This window comes from Nannobrachium achirus (genome assembly GCF_963921795.1).
Source record: "Nannobrachium achirus genome assembly, chromosome: 8".
Lineage (NCBI taxonomy): Eukaryota > Metazoa > Chordata > Actinopteri > Myctophiformes > Myctophidae > Nannobrachium > Nannobrachium achirus.
Genome location: NC_137817.1, coordinates 54158592 through 54177971, shown reverse-complemented (window position 1 = coordinate 54177971; position 19380 = coordinate 54158592). Strand labels below are relative to the sequence as shown.

Genomic DNA, 19380 nt, shown 5'->3' with positions numbered 1-19380 from the left:
GCTCAGTGTTGCCAGATGTATTTTTAGGGTAATTTTACCCTCTGTACGTTGTACGATCAATAATTCCAAAAAGGTGGCATCCAGTTTGGCTTTTCAATATAACTGTGTAAATCAGTAAATCTGACCCTAGATCTGTAATTGGAAGCATTCAAAACACCCGTCGCGTCCAGTTTTAGGCTTTTGTTTGTGTAAGATCCAGGAAGTTACCTACTTCCACGCAGCATATCTAATGTGTTTGTGCGCGTTTCGCGCGGGAGTCTCAAACTTACAATAAATGTTACAAAAAAAGATATGATCAATTAAACGTACCATAATATCAAGCCAACAGCCATTAATTAATCAATAATGTATATAGAACACATAGTATGTTTAGAGACCCAGAGTTTTGAGTACGGCAGGAATCGACACCATTATCGTTTGGCGAAGTGCCGTGTGCCATTTAACACCATGCAGGATTACTGGTTTAGCTCCGTATTCATTGCCATGTTTTAAATGGTCTTTTCTCAAAGTTTGAAACTAGGATAGGCTAGGGTTTTTGCTTGTGTTGTGTCAGTGTGTAAATCTTTTATAACATCTTAAACCCCTTTATATACTACTTAGTTGACTGAGGCCCTCCAGGGATATCCCTTCTGTTTCCTTCATTATATTGTCCAATCTGGAAAGGGGGGGGGGGGGGGGTGCCGGGAGTCCCCAAATTATTTTGGGGGGTCCCCAGATGATTAACTTAATGTGCAATATTGTTTTTTCACTCTGCAGTAAACAAACCAGCATAACGTTTAACTCTTATTGTGCCAATCCCGAACTAGTTCGGCTTTATTTGGACCTTATCAGGGTGCCGATCCCTAACTAGTTCGGCTTTAAAAAAAAAATATATATATATATATTTTTTTTTTCCCCAAGCCGGGCCGCCGGCTGTCATCTGTTTACACGGCCCGCGAGAGCGTCGCGCCGCCGATATTTACCATCCACTCCAATGCAATCCAGGATCTTTAGAGCTCATTTTCTCTGTTCCATGCATATCCATGAGGTGTGCAAGGTTTAATCATGGCTAAATCGCCGAAAATAGGGCTTCTAAAATAATAGCTAACTTCAAGCTAACTTCATCCTGTTCCTGTTCATGCACAAAGGAAAGTGTTCAGGCGCGTCATGGCTGCGCACGGCTTGTGCATATACAGCGCTTGTCTATGGTGGATTCTATGGCCATTGGGCGCCCTCTAGTGGTGAAAAGGTGGCACTGAAAGGGTTAAGTGTATAGAGGGTATATGCACATTTCTCAAGTGACAATTTAAGGACTTTTTAATACCTCTAAAATGACAAATTAATCATTGGCCAAATTGTCAAATATTAGAGTAAGTGCATTTACATACTGTAAGTACTGTACTTAAAGGACAACTTCGTTTTTTTACAACAAGGGTTCATATTTTAGATTGTAATTAAAGAAAATAAAAGATAAGTGTTAACACATGGGAAGCCAAGGTTTCTAACATTTCTAGCTGTTGCTGCTGCCGCCGTTCACTCACGCTTTATTTTGAAGAGCCTCGGAAGCTTTGTGCGTGTGCACGTGAGTGTCCACTGACGATTGAGGAAGAAAATCCATTTGTTTACAAACGCTCGCAAAACTAAAATCCAAACCGGGGCCGACCATCGCGGTAAAGTGTCGCCGTGAAAACAATCAGATCTCTGCTTCCCTGGCGTTCTTTGCACCTCTCTCTCTCTCTAGGTTGTCCTCAGACAAGCCTTCCATCGTCGCTTCCAGTCATCCCGGTTCTCCATACATCTGGCCAGCTCGTTGGTACTTTGTGCTCCTATGTCTTTCTTGAGTACATCCACGTATGTTATTGTGGGACGTCCTCGTGACCGGTGCCCATGTGTTGGTTCCCACAGCACCAGTTTGCTGGCAGGAAGCTCCTGGTGTCTTTGGCAGTGTCCTGCTAGTCTCATTCTTCTGGCAGCAATTTTCTCGCTCACCCTTGGTATTCCCTCATACAGGCTCTTGTTGGTAACATGTGCACTCTTACTGATGTTAAGTACTGCACGCAGCATTCTAGTGTAGCACCCGTCAAGAGACTTCTGCAGGGTTGGCTTCAGGGTCCAGCATTCACTGCCATAGAGGAGAACAGACTCCACCGTTGCAAAGAAGAAGATGAGTTTGATTTGGCGGGGGAGGTTGGAGTTCCATACACTGTTCATGCCATTCAAGGCCCTCCATGCAAGTGCCTTCCTCACTTGAAGATCTTTCTCGGTTGAGTTGACCCATGCGCTCAGGTACTTGAAGTCCTTGACTTCCTTCAACACATCGCCTCCTGTTGTTGTCAGAGGTGGGTGTTCTGGTAAGTTATAGGTGATAACCTCAGTTTTCTGCACCTCATTGCACCTCATTCATAGATAAAGCCCTTTTTATGTTTCAGCCTAGAATGGAAATCAATGCAGCCTAGTCGCGCCATTTTCTCTCTCTGCGAGCCACGGTGTGACGTATGGACTAGGGTCTTTCACAGGGAACACAACAAGCGCGTAGCATGCTGCACAGTTAACCCTTTGTTGTCTCGTTGAGGAACGAGATAACTCCTTTTTGTCAGAGCGACCTCTAGTGGCCGTATCTCGTTACTGAACGAGTTTGGCGTACAAATTGTTAATATATGTTTTCATTTACTGCTTTGTATCGTTTTAGCTATTTTAATGATTTTGATTTCAGTGGTTTACAGCATGCGTACAAGTGGCTGAATATGTCATGAAGATTTATAGACCTACTATTTTCAAATTATTTGTACACATTTGAAATCTTGAAATGGGACATTCTGCATAATGAGTACTTTTACTTCTTGTACTTATAAGAATAGTGGAAATGTTGTCAATTTTGACTATTCGTGTTTCTTTTATTGAATTACAGTAGGCTATAGTTATTAAATTATGTAAATTATTTGTCATATCTCTCCCAAAAGCCAAACAGAAATGTCACATTCTTTTAATTCATAATTAAATTAAACCACGTCCAAACGACAGAAACGCAATTAAATCATCAATCGCAATTATTTCAGAGACAATTAATCAGCGAGTGAAATGTCATAGATGGTGACAGCATATTAATACCCCGCTACGCGCCATCCATGCCGTTCTGTCTCCCTCTGCCCGCCCATGTTATGGTGTTGTGTCGGCTTCGCAGGGTCTTTGTTGTCAGCCCAGTGTGGGGATGACTCACACCGTCCATCAGTGTATTGACTCAACCCACACTGATATACGGGCCTCTTCAAAGGTCGGCCTGCGTCGGGTTTGAACTGAGGAATCCATCAGTTGTTTGTCTGCCTCTTTCTGCCTGTTTTGTTTATTCACTTTGTTCACCAATTCTCAACATAGCAAACACATGTAAAACCATGAGTTACAAATTCACTAATACATTTATATTAATTAAACCAGGCTTTCTCAAACTTTCAAATTTCAAGGTCTCCCAGTGGCGTCAGTTCAGCAAAAGCTAGGGTATGGCAAAGATGGGAGTCCTCATGGAAAAGAGGCATTACGTTTTGTATAACACGGTTCTATTGTGAAAATAGCAGATCTACATGCTCACAACGCCTCGCGCTGCGAGGCGTTGTGAGCATGTCTGAAAAAAAAAATCAAACCTCGGTTCGAAGTGGAGCGGTGAATCTGAGCGTGCGTGCGTGCGTGCGTGCGTGCGTGCGTGCGTGCGTGCGTGTGTGTGCGAGTGCGTGCGTGCGTGCGTGCGTGTGTGTGTGTGTGTGTGTCTGTGTGAGTGAGTGGTGAGTGTGCCAGGCCTGCACAAAACAGCACCCCTCCTTTAACTAGTGTGTTGTGTGTGGCCACTCAAGGTATTGCCAGGCTACGGACACGGCCAGCCAGCCAGCCACCCAGCCACCCAGCCACCCAGCCACGGACATACCCACGGACATACCTGTCTATTGGGAGCGCTTTCACCGCTCCAAAAAAAAAACGGTTTCTTGGGCTGGATATGGCAGCCTGGAAGGTTGTTCAAGTGCAGCTAAACTTAGCATGTTAGTAAACGTGCCACAATTAACAATAATGCATTGCACCTGTGCAGCTGACCTGCGGAACCTGGGAATATACCATTCTGTCAAGCTGGGAAGAATACAAGTCTGGAGAATATAATCATAATACCTTGTTAAAGTGACCATTTTGTTAAATTTTGCATTTGTAGTTATTTTACTGTAATTTAACAACATAATAACCAGCGCAGATAGACAAAAAGACATTCATGGATTTACATTTAAAAGTAACTTTTATTTTCCCCCCCTGGACCCAAGGTATGGCAGCTGCATACCCCTGCCATACCCAATTGACGCCCCTGAGTTCTCCCCTTAACTCTGACAGTGTACAGTTGTACACTGTTAGAGTTACAGACTTGTATGGGTCAATTTAGACCGCCCTAAAGGAATCCTCTTTGAGAACCACTGAATTAAACTATCCAACAGAGGATCTCTTAGCAAAATGCAAGCACACGGTTCCCGATAAAGCCGGACGTTTTGACATGTGTGCCGCAAAAACTGTGGGAGGAGTAGCGCGGCAAAATTACAGTATAAAGAATAAAGTGGGACAAGTACTACTACAGATCAATCTCAGAGAATTAGAACATTTTATAAAAAAGCATTGCAGATGCCACAGCACTCCAAATCATAACTGACTTTGAAATCTTCCCACTGGACTTTACAACTCTGACTTCAGAAGGTTGATATGTCTCTATTATAAATCCTTGTTTTGAGTGGTTTGTGTAATATTGTAATATTTTGAAATATGTACTGTTGATATTCATGAGCTGTATGCCATAAAAACTCAACATTTTAACAAAAATGGTTTGGAATCATTCAATTTGATTCAATTCAAAGGAGCTTTATTGGCATAAGAAAACATATGTTTACGTTGCCAAAGCAAGTATCACAAATACAATAAAAACAGTTGAAAATGGGGAACATGTATACAGTTGGAGGGGGTACATCATTGTGTAAACAGAGCTATGTCGCATTGTGACATTTTATATATACTGTATACAGGGTACAAATAGCAGCATTATTTTCCTCAACATGCATTTAAAGTTATCATCTCTGTTTCATACTGTATGTGCAGTAGGTCTAGAACTCTAGATGTCAATTCACTGAATGTGCAATGTGTCGAAAATATATGAAAGTTTCAAGAAATATTTGAACGTTTCAAAGAAAATTTACTTTTACAAAAATATTCAAATCTTCTGAGATTGATCTGTATCTGACACTAATAAAACCTTTTTGATTCTTGATTGAACTTGTAGTTGCACCACTTCTGGCTGTTGGTGTGTTTTCTCCGTCATCGTTATTTTTTTAAACGATACCGATCGTCCCCAACACGAGTGTTGAGGTATGCGACTCGCTGTCTTGTCTGCGGTTCCTGATAAGTACCATCCTAGTCCTGCCCTCAGCTGAAGAGAGGAACACATGAGTCCATGTGCCTTCCACAAAATGCATTTCTATTTTAGGCATTAAGATGATGCACTTCATACAGACTTAACCACAAGTGCTATTCCACGGAATCAGCGTTGGTTCCAACTAGGGCTGGGCCGTGTGTGACTTGTCTTCAAATCAACATCATGGTTGATTCAAACTTTTTCCTTAAACGATTAATGAACTTTTTTTTTTCTTTTTTTTTTAGCACATCTACAAGCTCACAATACCTTCTAATGCAATGCATTGTGAGCTTATGCTATTTTTGCTGATTTTGGAATCCAGTATAATAAAATAGTACTGTAAGTATAAGTGATTAAATCCACTTTAGCCTATTTTATACCGTGGCTATTTGAAAGTAGGTGATCTGCAAGCTCACAACGTGTCATTTCGCGACACCTTGTGAGCTTTTAGATGGGCTATTTTCAAACATTTCGAACATTTTCTTTTGCTACTGTCATGGAAATTATGAAGTATTTAGTAAAACATTGTAATGAACAAAAATTGTATTTGATCTATGACTGTCATACTGTCATACTGTGTGACTATTAGGTGTCACTTTTTCCCGTGGCACGATGCATGAGTGGATCTCCGGCAGCTGTTAACATATTCTTGATATAGTGAGTTCCTATATCCTGGTTCTTGTTATTTATTGTCACCTGTGCCTTGTTTAGGTAGGCTATTAGGACTAGCAGCTGCAACAGGCTGTCTGTCAAAGGGCGTTAAAACTAGGCCTGGCCTATCTATATAGCTGATTGTATGACTTGTATTGAGAGAGGACTATACCCAGGCCGCTGCTGGGAGAAGGGTCTGTGCCCCGGCACAAGGCTGAGGGCAGAGAAGACTTTAGATTTGAGTTATGCTGTATTAATGGACTTGTTGCTATTGTCTTTAAATAAACCAAACATCTTCTACTCGTCACCTTGGATTGGACTCCATATTTCTCTTTGACACTACTTTAACTCATTATCTGCCCCCTCCCGAATTTCCTGAGTTATTCCCGTACCTCACCGCTGCCACACCTGAGTTTCCCGTGTTTTGGGCCGTTTTTGCAAAAAACTCATTTTGTTTTTCTTTTTTAAAGATTTTTTGGACTTCCTTCTACCTACTAGGCATGATCGCGATCACGAAATTGCATGTTTGACCCCCATACTGACCCCATCTTTCAAACATGGCATCCATGTTTGTTTACATTTGAAGAAAACATATTGGCTTATGAATGCCTGAACGGATTTCCAAGCGGATGTTTTTGTTTGAAATCTGTGAACAGCGCGCTCACACGTGGTGTATGATCTGCGCATGGGTGTGCATTATTATTTTTATTGTTATAGTGGGGGAATTTGGCATCCTGGCAATTTGGCAGCCATTTTTAAAGGCAGCTACTGAGTTAAGTATATTTTGATGGCAATACTTTTGCACTTTCACTCAAGTACATTTTGAATTATGGAACTTTAACTTTTAATTTCTACACTGCAGTATCGATAGCTTTACTTAAGTAAAAGTGAGTACTTTTTCCACCGCTGCATATAACACAAGGGGCAGGGCAGTTCGTTTAGTGCACGAATGGCAGAGGGGACAAAACTCCTGCTAAAACCAGACAATTGGACTCGAGTCATGATGACTCGACTTGACTCGGACCCGAGTCATATTTTTGACGACTTGCGACTTGATCGGACATAAGGACAAAAACTTGAGACTCGACTTGACTTGGAAGACAATGACTCCCGACTCGACTCGACTTGAGACACGCTGACTCGGACGACTTGCCGCTACGCCACTCACCAAAGCAGTCGTGAACGCCACGCTAGGTTCACACTTTTATTGATTGATTGATTTGATTGATTGGAGACAGGCATGTAAGCGAGAGCACAAGCACCAGACACACACACACACACACACACACAGCACGAATGGCTACTGCTGCACCCCAGCCTGATGCAGCCACTGCCAGTTCTGCTGCTACAGTTCCGTGCAGTTTGCATATAAAAACTTCCACTCCGATGGTAAACAGAGGAACACTCAATGCAAGATATGCAACGCTAAAATCAAAGACAAAGAGGGAACCACATCAAACTTTATCCGCCACTTGAAGACTGCGCATGAAGACAAGTAAAACCAAACATAAGAAGATAACATTAGAACTAAGTGTGTGTGCGCGTGTGCATGTGTGTGTTGGTGATATACTGTCGGTCGATCGTGTTTTGAACATTAATAAGACAACAATGTCACTCACCACTGTCACGAACGTTGATCTGTGACTGCATAAATAATTATCCAATTATCCATCATGGTAGCAAGCCTCCGTCTTCCAACACTTTCTCACTTTTCATAACATACATCCCATCCAGTCGTCAGCAGGGTTAAGAACTTCACTAAATAACTCCCACGCAAAAGCTTTATTCCTTTTCATTTAGCCTCCGACAAGTTTTCGACTCCACTGTTATTCTTGGGAGCTTTTCGCATGGCCCGTAATGTTACACAGACAAATGTGACCGACCAGAAATGTGTTGCCAGCCTGTGGTGGTTGCGTAGTCATTCTATAGTTTACGACGGGTAACGACATTTGGTGTAACTTGGGGTTACTTGCGGTCATGAATGGGACCCCATGCCAGCAAAACAAATGATGCACGTGTTGTGGAGTAGGCAGCTAAATTTGTGCCTGATGAGAAATGACTTTAAAATACAGTACTAGTAGTACAAAACAAAGCATGCACGTTAAGATTATTGTGTCTTGTTTGTTTTTGTTTTTAAAGCAATAGGCCTGTAGCAGTTTTGTAGTCTATTTTTTTTTTCAGAGGATATACCAGCCAGGGGTCTAAATTGACCCTTACAGGTCTGTACTGACAGTGTACAACCAAATCCATTTGGTTCTAGGGGAGAGAGACCTCGGAATTTAAAAGTTTGAGAACCTCTGCCATGATAGAGTATTATGGTCAGAGGGTAGGCTTAGTGTTAGGCTACTGTTTTTTTCCTACTGAATGTTAATTACTTAATAGTTATGGTCACAGAGGTATCATTTACTCAACTTGACAACCTTGTGACTTGACTTGACTTGACAACCTTGTGACTCGACTCGACGCGACTCGACTCGACGCGACTTGACATGACAACCTTGTGACTCGACTCGACTCGACTTGACTTGACAACCTTGTGACTCGACTTGACTTGACTTGCCCACAACAGAACAACTTGAGACTTGCTTGAGACTTGGACCAGATGACTTGTGACTCGACTTGGACTCGGATCAGAGGGACTTGTACAATTGTCTGGCTAAAACAAACCTTTTTACACTGCATGAGGTACCTCACTTGGCATGAGGTCGAAGTAGCAATATAACAGGGGATAATAATAATAATATTAATAAACTTTATTTATATTGCACCCTTCATGCAGAAACTGCAACACACAGTGCTTCACATAAAAACAAAGCAGGCAGAGAACAACGCACAGGTGCTTCACACATACAGTAATGACAATAATGCAGAAGTAAAAGCAAAAACATAGCAATAATAAGAAAGAAAACTGTAATAATAACACTAATAACAACAATAACAGCCAACAGAAACAGATAAGGTGAGAACATGACAAGCAGCGGGGAGAAGTTGGCTAAAAGCGAGAGTGAGAAAGTGGGTCTTGAGCTGTGCTTTAAAACTATCTACAGAGTTAGCTTGTCTTACTGTAGGTAATCCAATCCAAACTGTCTGTCGGCTTGTAGAAGCAAAATGCTGCTTGGCCATATTTTTGTAGGGGATGATTAGGGTGGATCTTAAATCACCTTTTTTAGATTTTCTTGAGTCTCACCCCCCAATTATGTTCCTATGTACAAAAAACTGCTTTGGTTAAAATTTGGTTGAATTTCAAGCATATTTAGAGGTAGCTCAATCAAGTCAAAGATTGTACATTTTATTGGTCAAAATCGAATTGCACAGCAGGCACATTTAAGTTATACATTATACATTATTCTTATACTAAGCACAGCAATTATATTTTTTTAAGCTTACAAATCTAAACACAAATCTGATTACATGTTTGTCATAATATGTCAAACCAGAATTAATGTAAAATCTAAAAAAGGCGATTTAAGATCCACCCTAGGGATGATCAGTGTAGTTTTTTATTGAAAGTGCTAAGCGTTTGGCCCTATTGTTCACATCGGCCCAAGTGTTGGTGTGGGAAGTCTGATGATTTTGGAAGCAATACGGGTAACGTATTGTTTCTGTTAGACATGGACAGTATAGTGAGAAAACATGCAGAACTAGAAGCAGTGCTCTTCCAAGCACAGGTCTCCACCAGGTCAGGTTTTAGTTATTGTGGCCTCCTGGTGGTGCTAAATATGATTATTATTATTATAAAAACTATGCATGCACTGACGTAAAGCACCTATACCAGTTCCTCACTACAAGCTCACTACTCAAGGTGTGAGCTTGTAGATCGACAGTTTGAAAGGTTTGGTGTAGAGGGGAAAAAGAGCAGACTAAGTACAGAGTAAAGGGTCAAGTTTATTAAGTATTGACGGTTCAAGTGGTTAAATATCTGAAAACAAAAATTTACATGATTCCAAAATACACTGATTGTGCTGTCAAACGATGAAACCATATGGAATCTATTAACAGGTTGTGGGGGTCTTTGCTTCCTCTCGGTCTCAACTAAGGGGTCCTTGGCGTGAAAACGTTGAAAGCACATAGCAACAGTATACCGTATGCGTTAACAATGAGGCTGTCATCATCACATTCCCAAATGTAATAATAACCAGAAGCAAAATAGACTCATTTTAGAGAGAGAGAGTGAAAGAGATAAGCAATAATATCAATTCATCATCCTGTTCTGGATGGCTTGGCCGTCTAAAGCAAAACAGGGCTGAACAAGTAATCACACAGCCATCAAGTTCACAATATTGAGTGCTGTAATTTTCAAGCCGCCACGGGTTGCAAGGCAAAAGCCTGCCAGATAACCTCCCTTAGGCATTGTGGTGTTGTGCAGAATCCCTGCCCCCTAGAAATAAGAATACGTAGCCAGGGCTGGGAATCGAATAATAATAAATAGTTGTTATGTGATCCATTTGTACAGTATGTGACTTTGTTATGGTCTATGTGACAGGAGGTCATAAAGGTATTTTAAAATGTGCAATATGGCCCGCTTTTGAAAAAATAAGACGTTTGGACACCCCTGAACTAAAACCACAATATGAACTTTTTATTAGCATAGTATAAAATGTTAATGATTTTTTTTTCTCTCTCTCTTGAGCTGATCTCTCCCTCTCATTTCAATGAGGCTCTTAAGCAGCTGGAAAAGCACCCGTTAAGCGTTGTTCCTCTCCTCGTCTAATTGAGGATTCTGCAGGTGTGTGTAAGCCAGCCCTCTCCGCTTCAGAGAGAAGTGGTTTTGTTTTAAAGGTCGCTCGTAGCGTGTGCCTTCCAGGAACTGACACTCACGTAGCCCTTGTTCCGGGTCAGCCAAAAGGTCTTAAAAAAATTATAATTTCCGAATAGTTCAGTCAACCCAGCTGGTTTCCGTGGTGTGTGGAGTGTTCTCATCGCCCTTGGTTTCGGCTGTACTGTATGTCCCGCTCCGTCTCTGTCTGCATTTCCACGATCACTTGTTGCACGTTTTACTGTTCCACCTCTGAAAGGTGGAGCCTGGAAGTCTCTAGCAGAGACGTGCAGAGAATGTTAAGAGAGGCAGGGGCTGGAAGCACCGAAAATAGCAGACCTCCAAGCTCACAACGCGCCGCGTCGCGACGCGTTGTGAGCTTGGAGGTCGGCTATTTTCCGGTGTGTGAAAACCAAACTGAACTAAGCATAACCAAGTCAATAGTGGAGATGTGGCGTAATGGCATGGATTTCTACACAGAGAGGGCAATTATTTCAACATAAGATACTGCATTCAAGTTCAGGAGAATTTGGACAAGGCGATTCTCTTGAATGCTGCCTTCAGGTATGGCATGGAAAGAGGGGCATTTGCATTTCTTTCACCATAGTAAAAACTACATTCATGGTGTGTAGAGGGCACTTTTCTTTCTCCAGACGGATAAAAGGGCAGGGGCTCAAGCCACCGTTTGATGTCTATGTGTGCACGTGCCTGGTCTCTAGTCTAGCGAGAGTGGAGAGTTGGAAGGGGAGGGCAAAGTCTCCCGTTGCAACAGAGGCCAGTGTGTCTGCCTTCTTTTTGCAGGCCCACACTCACTATAGGTCTTGTTCAGTGACTAGCCACCCTCTCTGCTCCTCTGCCTTCTCTAAGTGTACAGTACGTCCATCCACAGCATGAAGGAGAGCTCTCCGTCTACCGGAGAAGCCGGAGGTCAGTTTTGAGCGCCGCAGATCTCTCTCCCCCTACCCTACACTCGGTTGTTCTTATTCATCTGGACGTCGGGCCTCCGTCTCCCCGGAGGTTTTATTTTTTTGGAAGAAGGAGGAATGTGTGAATGTGCGAGCTTGGCAAAGGCCTCTCTCTCTCTCTCCCATTGTGCTGAGCTGTCACTTGTCTGAGGCTGAGCTGAGCTAAGCTGCTGCGCTGCGCTGGCCCCCCTCTCTCTGCAACAGAGGAATTTAGTTGTCTATCAGCACTTTTGTAAAGTTTGTCTTCTCCCTGTGTTTGCCAAGAGTCTTTTCTTTTCCCCTTTAAAGGCATGTGACGGTTGCAGCTCTTTCCCCTCTCAGGTCTTTTAGGAATGGAGTCGTTGTTGGGGCATTGGGGCAGAAAGCCCTGAAAGGTGTACAGTGTGTATCGGAGGGATATTTCTGCCAGTGTGAGGTCTTAAGGTTGTCTCAGAGAGAGGTTTTGCCTGCTGCCTTTTAAACACCTGATCAGGGACCTGCGTCCAGGGACCCAGGCCTTTAGCTAGTCGAGCAAACTTGACTATCCCGATCATTTGGTTACATTTATCAAGTGCACATGCATTTGCATTTGGGGATTTGCTCTGTGTCACTGCTCCAATGTTCCTTAAAATGTCAACACGTGCAAGCTTATTCTGCAAGTTTGCATGTTTTGTGGTTAAAGTTCTATGGTTCAAATGTAAATGATCAAAAATGTAAATCTAAAGTTCTAAACGACACAGTTCACACAACCTGTTGAACCAGCGCAGTGTGCCCATTTAGACCTGATGCCTGACCTAAGCAACATCTAAAATGCCAAAGATGCTTTCACGGTTTTAGAAATATAACAACGTTTGGGCTTAATGGGTTAAGTTAGTATTATATTCTTGATTATACTTTATGTACTTAAAGACACAATGTGCAGATTTGATACTATTACTGTACTACAAACACATTCTTTTCTCAAAAAAATGTGGGATCCAATCCACTAACAAATAGCAAAAGAAGGCTCACAATTCAATTCAAAGGAGCTTTATTGGCATGAGAAAACATACGTTTACATTGCCATAGCAATTGTCACAACAACTCACTTCTTTTGCTCGAACACAGTTTTTCGATCCTGTTGGGTCTTTGTCAAGTACACCCGAAGAAAGTCAGACAGGATCAAAACTTTTCATTGGAAGAGGCTAAAAAAATGTTTTGAGCCTTCCTGTTTTAACAGTTTTTTTTGCAGTTCAGCTCGGACCCAATGTAGGGTGAGAAACCGATCAGAAATATCAATGAACTAACAAAGACATGTTGTTGTGTTTGTGCAGGTCCTGCTCAGGTTCCCATGATGTCTCCAAATGGTTCAGTGCCTCCAATCTATGTGCCTCCTGGATACGTCTCACAGGCACGTTCCTTCAGCTCCTCTTCTCCCACATATTACACACACACACACACACACACACATTAGGCCTAGAATTATTTAATGCTTTAACTATTGAAAAATAGCAGATCTACAAGCTCACGGCGCGAGCCGCAAGCCGCGCCGCAAGCTTGTGTAGATCTGCTAGTTTTGAAAAATTTGTGAAAGTCTTTGAATATTTTTGATCCGATTCTATATGCGTCTTCTAAATCCTTCAGTGTTTCTCAAACTCTTTCATGTCAAGGACCCCCAAAATTACATGTATTTGGCCATGGACCCGCATCTCAAAATATATTGTTCCATGGACCCCCCCAGAAGCTCCCTCAAGTACCCCTAGGGGTCCCAGGACCCCACTTTGAGAACCAAGGCTGTATAAAAAGGACTATTCATTTTCTTCCTCCCCACGCACCTACTGTAAACTAGACATTTGTAGAATTCTGTGAGAGTCTCCTCTCCGGCACACAATCCTTTCAATGCCTAATGCGTATCAATTTGGGGGAAAATGTGATGAGAAAATGAGAAACACAGCCACTGATCTAAATGACCGGACAAACACTAAAGATCCCTGATGTACAAAGACTGACTCATTGAAATGACAACACTGCGCACCAAATGCAGCTAGCTGTGTCTGTGTCCTAGAACTAACACAGCTTTCCCTCATAGACGTAGCAGTGCTCATATTTGTTTTCCAGCTATTAACTAACTTACACATACTCTGAGCTGTGTTCATATTTGTTTTCCTTGAAGCCACTTTTTTAAAAGTAGTCACAGCATATATATCCATCTCAAGTAAATCCTGTACGATCGTGCATAATCCACGCGCACGCCGTGCCAGGGCATGGCCGACAGGACTGCACGTTAAACCGTGAAGCCGTTCCAATCAGGAAATGTGTCAATGAAGTGAGTCAATGAGCCAATAGTGTGTTGGCTTAACCCTGTTTTTTTTACATTATCAAAACAAAGTGGATAAAAGCGTTTTTTTTTAGGCTTCTTTAGGACCTAACGATGGATTTTAGCCGTGGGTACCAAACTTTATTTTGAAAATTACCCATAGAATTATCCATATCAAGTCCCATCGACTTTCTATACAGGAGGAACATACCCAGAAAAAAATTGCAAGCATTTGTTTTGCACAAAAAAACTTTCCTTGTGCTAGAAATGGCCCCCAAAAACACCCACAAAACTGTGAAAAGTGATGACCCATGACTAAACCATCGTTTTGTGTGGCCATTTCTAGCCCAAGGAAGGTTTTTTGTGCAAAACAAATGCTTGCAATGGATTCAGAATCATGACATCCTACTTAAAGCAGATTTTTTTTGTCTGGGTATTTTCCTCCTTTATAGAAAGTCGATGGGAGCCCAACTTGATATGGATAATTCTATGGGTAACTTTCAAAATAAAGTTTGGTACCCAAGGCTAAAATCCATCGTTAGGTCCTAAAGAAGCCTAAAAAAAAGTTTGGCGCTTTTATCCGCTTCGTTTCGATAATTTTGTTAAGCCAACCCACTACAAGTACAAAACGTGAGTCCTTTCTTTCCACCCCTACCCGCCAGCAGGTGTTAGAGGAGAATGGGGTCCGCAGGGTTCTGGTCCTACCTCAGCAGCCGGAGTTCCACCCGGGCGGACACTCTCCCCTGCACCACCCTGCCCACCTGCCTGCCTTCATACCACACCCCGCCATGATGCCCCCGCCGCCCCACCTGTACACGCAGGGCATGGCGGGCACAGTGGGCGACATGGGCTCCCAGTACATCTCCCAGTACCACCCGGCCCACATCTACTCAGAGCAGGGTGAGTGGCTTGTTCTATTCTCTCTCTTTTGATTATACCATGGTTCCCCAATTAGTTTTCCCCAAGGGCCGAATTATGTCTAGGGTACCAAGCCGAGGGCCACAACATTGCAGGGGGCGACGGTGGCGTTCCCACTACTCCAGCGACAGGTCATATATCGTCGTTTCGGGTGAAAATCTTGTATGTCCAAAACCGTTCGTTTTGCAGGCGGGCCGCCTATTGGGGAACCCTGGTGTATACTGTACGTTTGAAAACTTGTGGAACGGGACATTCTGCATATTGAATGGGGGGGTTTGTATTGTAAATCACACCGTGATGACTACAATACAAACCTCCCAAATCAGTCCTCCAATTCTAGGCAACACAGAAGGAGGGGACGTTTTTTTGTATTTCCAAACTCCTATAAGGTATATTAATGCAGACCTGCCAACCCGTACGCATTTTGCGTACTTTGCACGCATTTTAAGTGTCAATACGCAGGTACGCTATTTCCCCTCATTGCTACGCAACTTTGGGGGATCTGCAGCGCACGCATCTGCAGCACACTATTGAAGTGAAACATTTTTGGTCCCTGCCGTGTAGTTCCTCCCAGGCACCACTTGAATGGTGAATGGGGCGCATGGCGCTGGGGAGCACTAGAACAGAAGGTATGCTCTTTTTTTGTCGTCAGAAGAAGAATTTAACCGGATGGAAAGCGGTTTGTTTTGGTTTCATCATGTCAGCATGTAGTCAGCTGCTGTCGCCGCTCGGTTTGTACATATATCGGCGATATTAATCAGATTAATTTAGATAAACGGAGAATGGCCGTGTTGTGCGAGTCGTCCGAGTCGATGCAGTTGCACAGGGACAATTCGCCCCCCACAATGCTGCCTGTAGTATAACAGGTAATATATAAACGTACAATAATATTACACTATTAAATTGCGGTCGCCACCGCTACAGCTTGTTCTGTATGAAGCCCGTGTTATACTGTACTTCGTCATACGACGGTGTTGCACGCGAGCAAAGTCGGAAAACTTGTGACGCAGGTCGTAGTACAGTAAACTGGAACATACATTGACCATAATTGGGCTTTAGAGTAAATATCCATCTCTAAAGCTATCTCTAAATGAGTATGAATGAATGAATTAGGAGGACTATGTATTGTCAAAAACATTAAAGGTGAACAAGTTATTTATCACCTGTGAATATATGAAGACATTAATGGTTTGTTAACAATGAGTAGCCTGTATCCTCTATGAATGAATATACAGACTAGACGGTATGTGATCTATACACAATGTAGGCCTATATATCAATTAATGAATGCACTAGAAACCTACATGAGTTGAATACTTTCAACTTCATGCAAATCATGCACAGAAAGGTGGTTTTATTTAGGCTGCTCAATTAACAATGTTTAACAAAGACACAGGTAAATATTTAAAGGTAAATAGCCTACCTGACAATGTAAAGCTATTTTGCTATTTGAATAACATGATTATGTTGATGTATGTTCATTCATTAAGTCACTGGTGAGACTGTTTTGCTAGTCTATTGTTAACTAACTCTGAGCAAGTGCAGTTAGTATATTTTATTAAAGATTTGTCAACAATATTGCCAAAGCAACACTGTATTGCCTGGTAATACTAGCCTACTTTTTCTCCAGACCAAATGGCATTTTTATTTAAAAGGTTGTTCTAACATCTTGCCCCACCCAAAAAGGTGCATGGAACCCCCCAAAATATACGCTGTTTTGTGCGGGAAAACAACAAAAATTGCACCGCGGGCGCTGCGCGGGCGCTGCGGGCGCCGCGCGGGCACTTCGTGCCCGCGCATGAGTGCTCAAAAAAATTTGCCAGGGTTGGCAGGTCTGTTAATGATATAGTTCAATATTAAAAATGGGTGGTCATCCCCTTTAAGGCACATTTTGATACCAATTTGAATTCCTATTTTGTACTTGTAAAATGTCTAAGGCCTGCCGAAATCAACTGTAGATTTCTTTTGAATTTTATTCAAAAGACCATGACTAAAACTAAATCAACACTACTCTCTCTCTCTCTCTCTCTCTCTCAGTCTCAGCAGATTCCCACGGCCAACACGGCGGCCGCCCGCCACCGTTCGTCCACCGGGACGAGCGGACGAGCAAGACCTACGAGCGTCTGCAGAAGAAGCTGAAGGAGCGGCAGGGGGGAGGAGGAGGGTGCGGGGGAGGGGGAGGAGGGGGAGGAGGGGTGAAGGACAGCCCCCCTCCCTCGCCGCAGAAGGCGCGCGGCAGCCCCACGGCGGGCGCGGGTGCAGACAACGTCCACAACGGCGTGGGGAAAGGACCGGAGGGCGCGGAGCATCATGGAGGAGGAGGAGGCGGGCAGGGGGCCGGAGCCACTGGCTCCTCCGACAAGCAGAGCAGCAGGGGCAAGAACGGAGAGTCAGGAGGTAAGGAAGGACGGAAGGAGAGGGAGAGCGGGACTGCCTTTTTTGCAGGTCGAGTGTATCAAAAAAGCACCTTGGTTAAGGCAAGACCCGCCCGGGAAACTTGTGATTGGCTGCGCGGAGGTGATCCCCCCGAAAGTCAGGGGGATGAAGATTTACGACTTCTAACGGCGCTGAGTCGCCTGAAATGGCGCGCCTCCGTCATCTCCACCTTAACACTTTCGCTGCCCCTTACTTTGAAGGGATGCTTGGTGCCGCGCCGCTTCCTCCGTAGGAAGGAATTATTTTGAAGGGCCGGGCGGGGTTGTTTTTGCACCGATGGATTGCCAGTACACTTTACTTCAACGTTTATGTGATCTAGTCACATGACAGTGTGTCATGGCGGCCGCCATCCAAGCCTAGTTTGTGCTGTAAACGGGAGGCTCTCTCCATTCCGACATGTCGCCACTCCGAAATGGACTTCTTATTGTCGGAGTGGCGACACTCCCATGGGCCTAAGGTTTAGGGTTAGGGTTAGAGATAGGGTTAGTGTCGGAATGGAGAGATTGAACCGCTGTAAACATGCCAGCTTTGGGATTAAAAAGTATTTTTTTGAGTAAATGAAGTCTCTTTATGGGCCTCTCAATGGATTTAGTATGGAGGAGCTTCACTTAACTCATTCAGAGCCCCAGACATTAACGGATTATAATGTCCAAAGTGCCTCCTTCAGGTCCCATTCACTTGCGTTGTCTTATTTTGAAGGCCAGAAGTCCACTGCGCAGTCACTTCCGGTCTGACGTCATCGGATCGTGCGCCGGAACCGATCGTTCTCCACGTGGAGTTGTGTAATGGCCGACCGGAGCTTTTATCATTGTGTAACATAAGCGAGCATCTGCCTCCATCCTAGCTTCTAAAGTGTAGTTTTGAGATAATGGACATTAAAGATGAGATTCCCCGTCCACCTCAATGTTATGGATGGGACTATTTTGTGCTCGTGGAGCCGTGATGATGCAAAATCAGCGACGGATTTCGTCTCCGGACCCGCGGCCATTCTTCTCGGTAATGTACTCGCCCTTACAGTAATCTATTACTTTTCCCGAGACATCTCGTGAATGGCACTAGATGAGTTAAGTAATAATACTTTTACTGTAAATACAGTAAGATTGACGAGGAGCGTCGTCAACGGCCGGCGTCATGATATTAACCCTTTCAATGACGGTGAGGACTGTCAACGGCAGCATAAGTGCTTTTTTGATACACTCGGACCGAAAGACCCGCAAAAAAGGGACTCCCGAGAGAGAGAGCAGTCATAAGTCTTGAAGGAATAATTCCGGACGAGTGCTTTTCTTAGAGCTGACCAAAAAAAAGTTGACAATTTCTAGCGAGTTATAGAGTTTCTAGAGTGTTAGATTGTCATTCTCAAGTGTTATAATGTCATTCTCATGTGTTATAATATGTGTTATAATGTCATTCTCATGTGTTATAATATGTGTTATAATGTCATTCTCATGTGTTATAATATGTGTTATAATGTCATTCTCATGTGTTATAATATGTGTTATAATGTCATTCTCATGTGTTATAATATGTGTTATAATGTCATTCTCATGAGTTATAATGTCATTCTCATGTGTTTTTTTCAGTGCTGGATGAGGAAGCCCAGGCTCTACAAGCGCTACTGAGTACCATCTCTAAACCAGTGGTTAGTATTCTATAGTATTCCTTCCTACCCACCGTTTAACCCATTTAGGCCTAGAATTATTGACTGCTTTAACCAGTGAAAAATATCAGATATACAAGCTCACAGCGTGGCACCGAGTGCCGCGCTGCGAGCTTGTAGATCTGCTATTTTTGAAAAAGTCATGAAAATGTGTGCAAATCTTTGAATATATGTATTTTCAAAGCGAACGGTTGTAACTCAAATTTTGCTTCTGGGGGGTCCCTGGAACTAGATATTTTGAGATTGGCCAAATAAATATCATTTTGGGGGTCCTTCACATGAAAAGGTTTGAGAACCTCTGACATAGTAGTCTCTCAA

At 43.1% G+C, this 19380-nt stretch overlaps 1 protein-coding gene across 2 annotated transcripts in view; it reads left to right on the top strand.

Moving 5' to 3' along the window:
• The window catches only part of fndc3a (fibronectin type III domain containing 3A), a 149472-nt gene that overhangs the window by 71721 nt on the left and 58371 nt on the right, over window positions 1-19380 (top strand). The window contains exons 1-5 of one of the 2 annotated variants that reach the window (XM_080731680.1): window positions 11616-11738; window positions 13069-13145; window positions 14717-14951; window positions 17007-17366; window positions 18986-19044. In XM_080731680.1, the coding sequence (XP_080587806.1) occupies window positions 11702-11738; window positions 13069-13145; window positions 14717-14951; window positions 17007-17366; window positions 18986-19044 (768 nt within the window). In that variant the 5' untranslated portion in view covers window positions 11616-11701. Of the gene's footprint in view, window positions 1-11615; window positions 11739-13068; window positions 13146-14716; window positions 14952-17006; window positions 17367-18985; window positions 19045-19380 lie in introns of those variants that run through there. The other variant, XM_080731679.1, reaches the window with a different exon arrangement.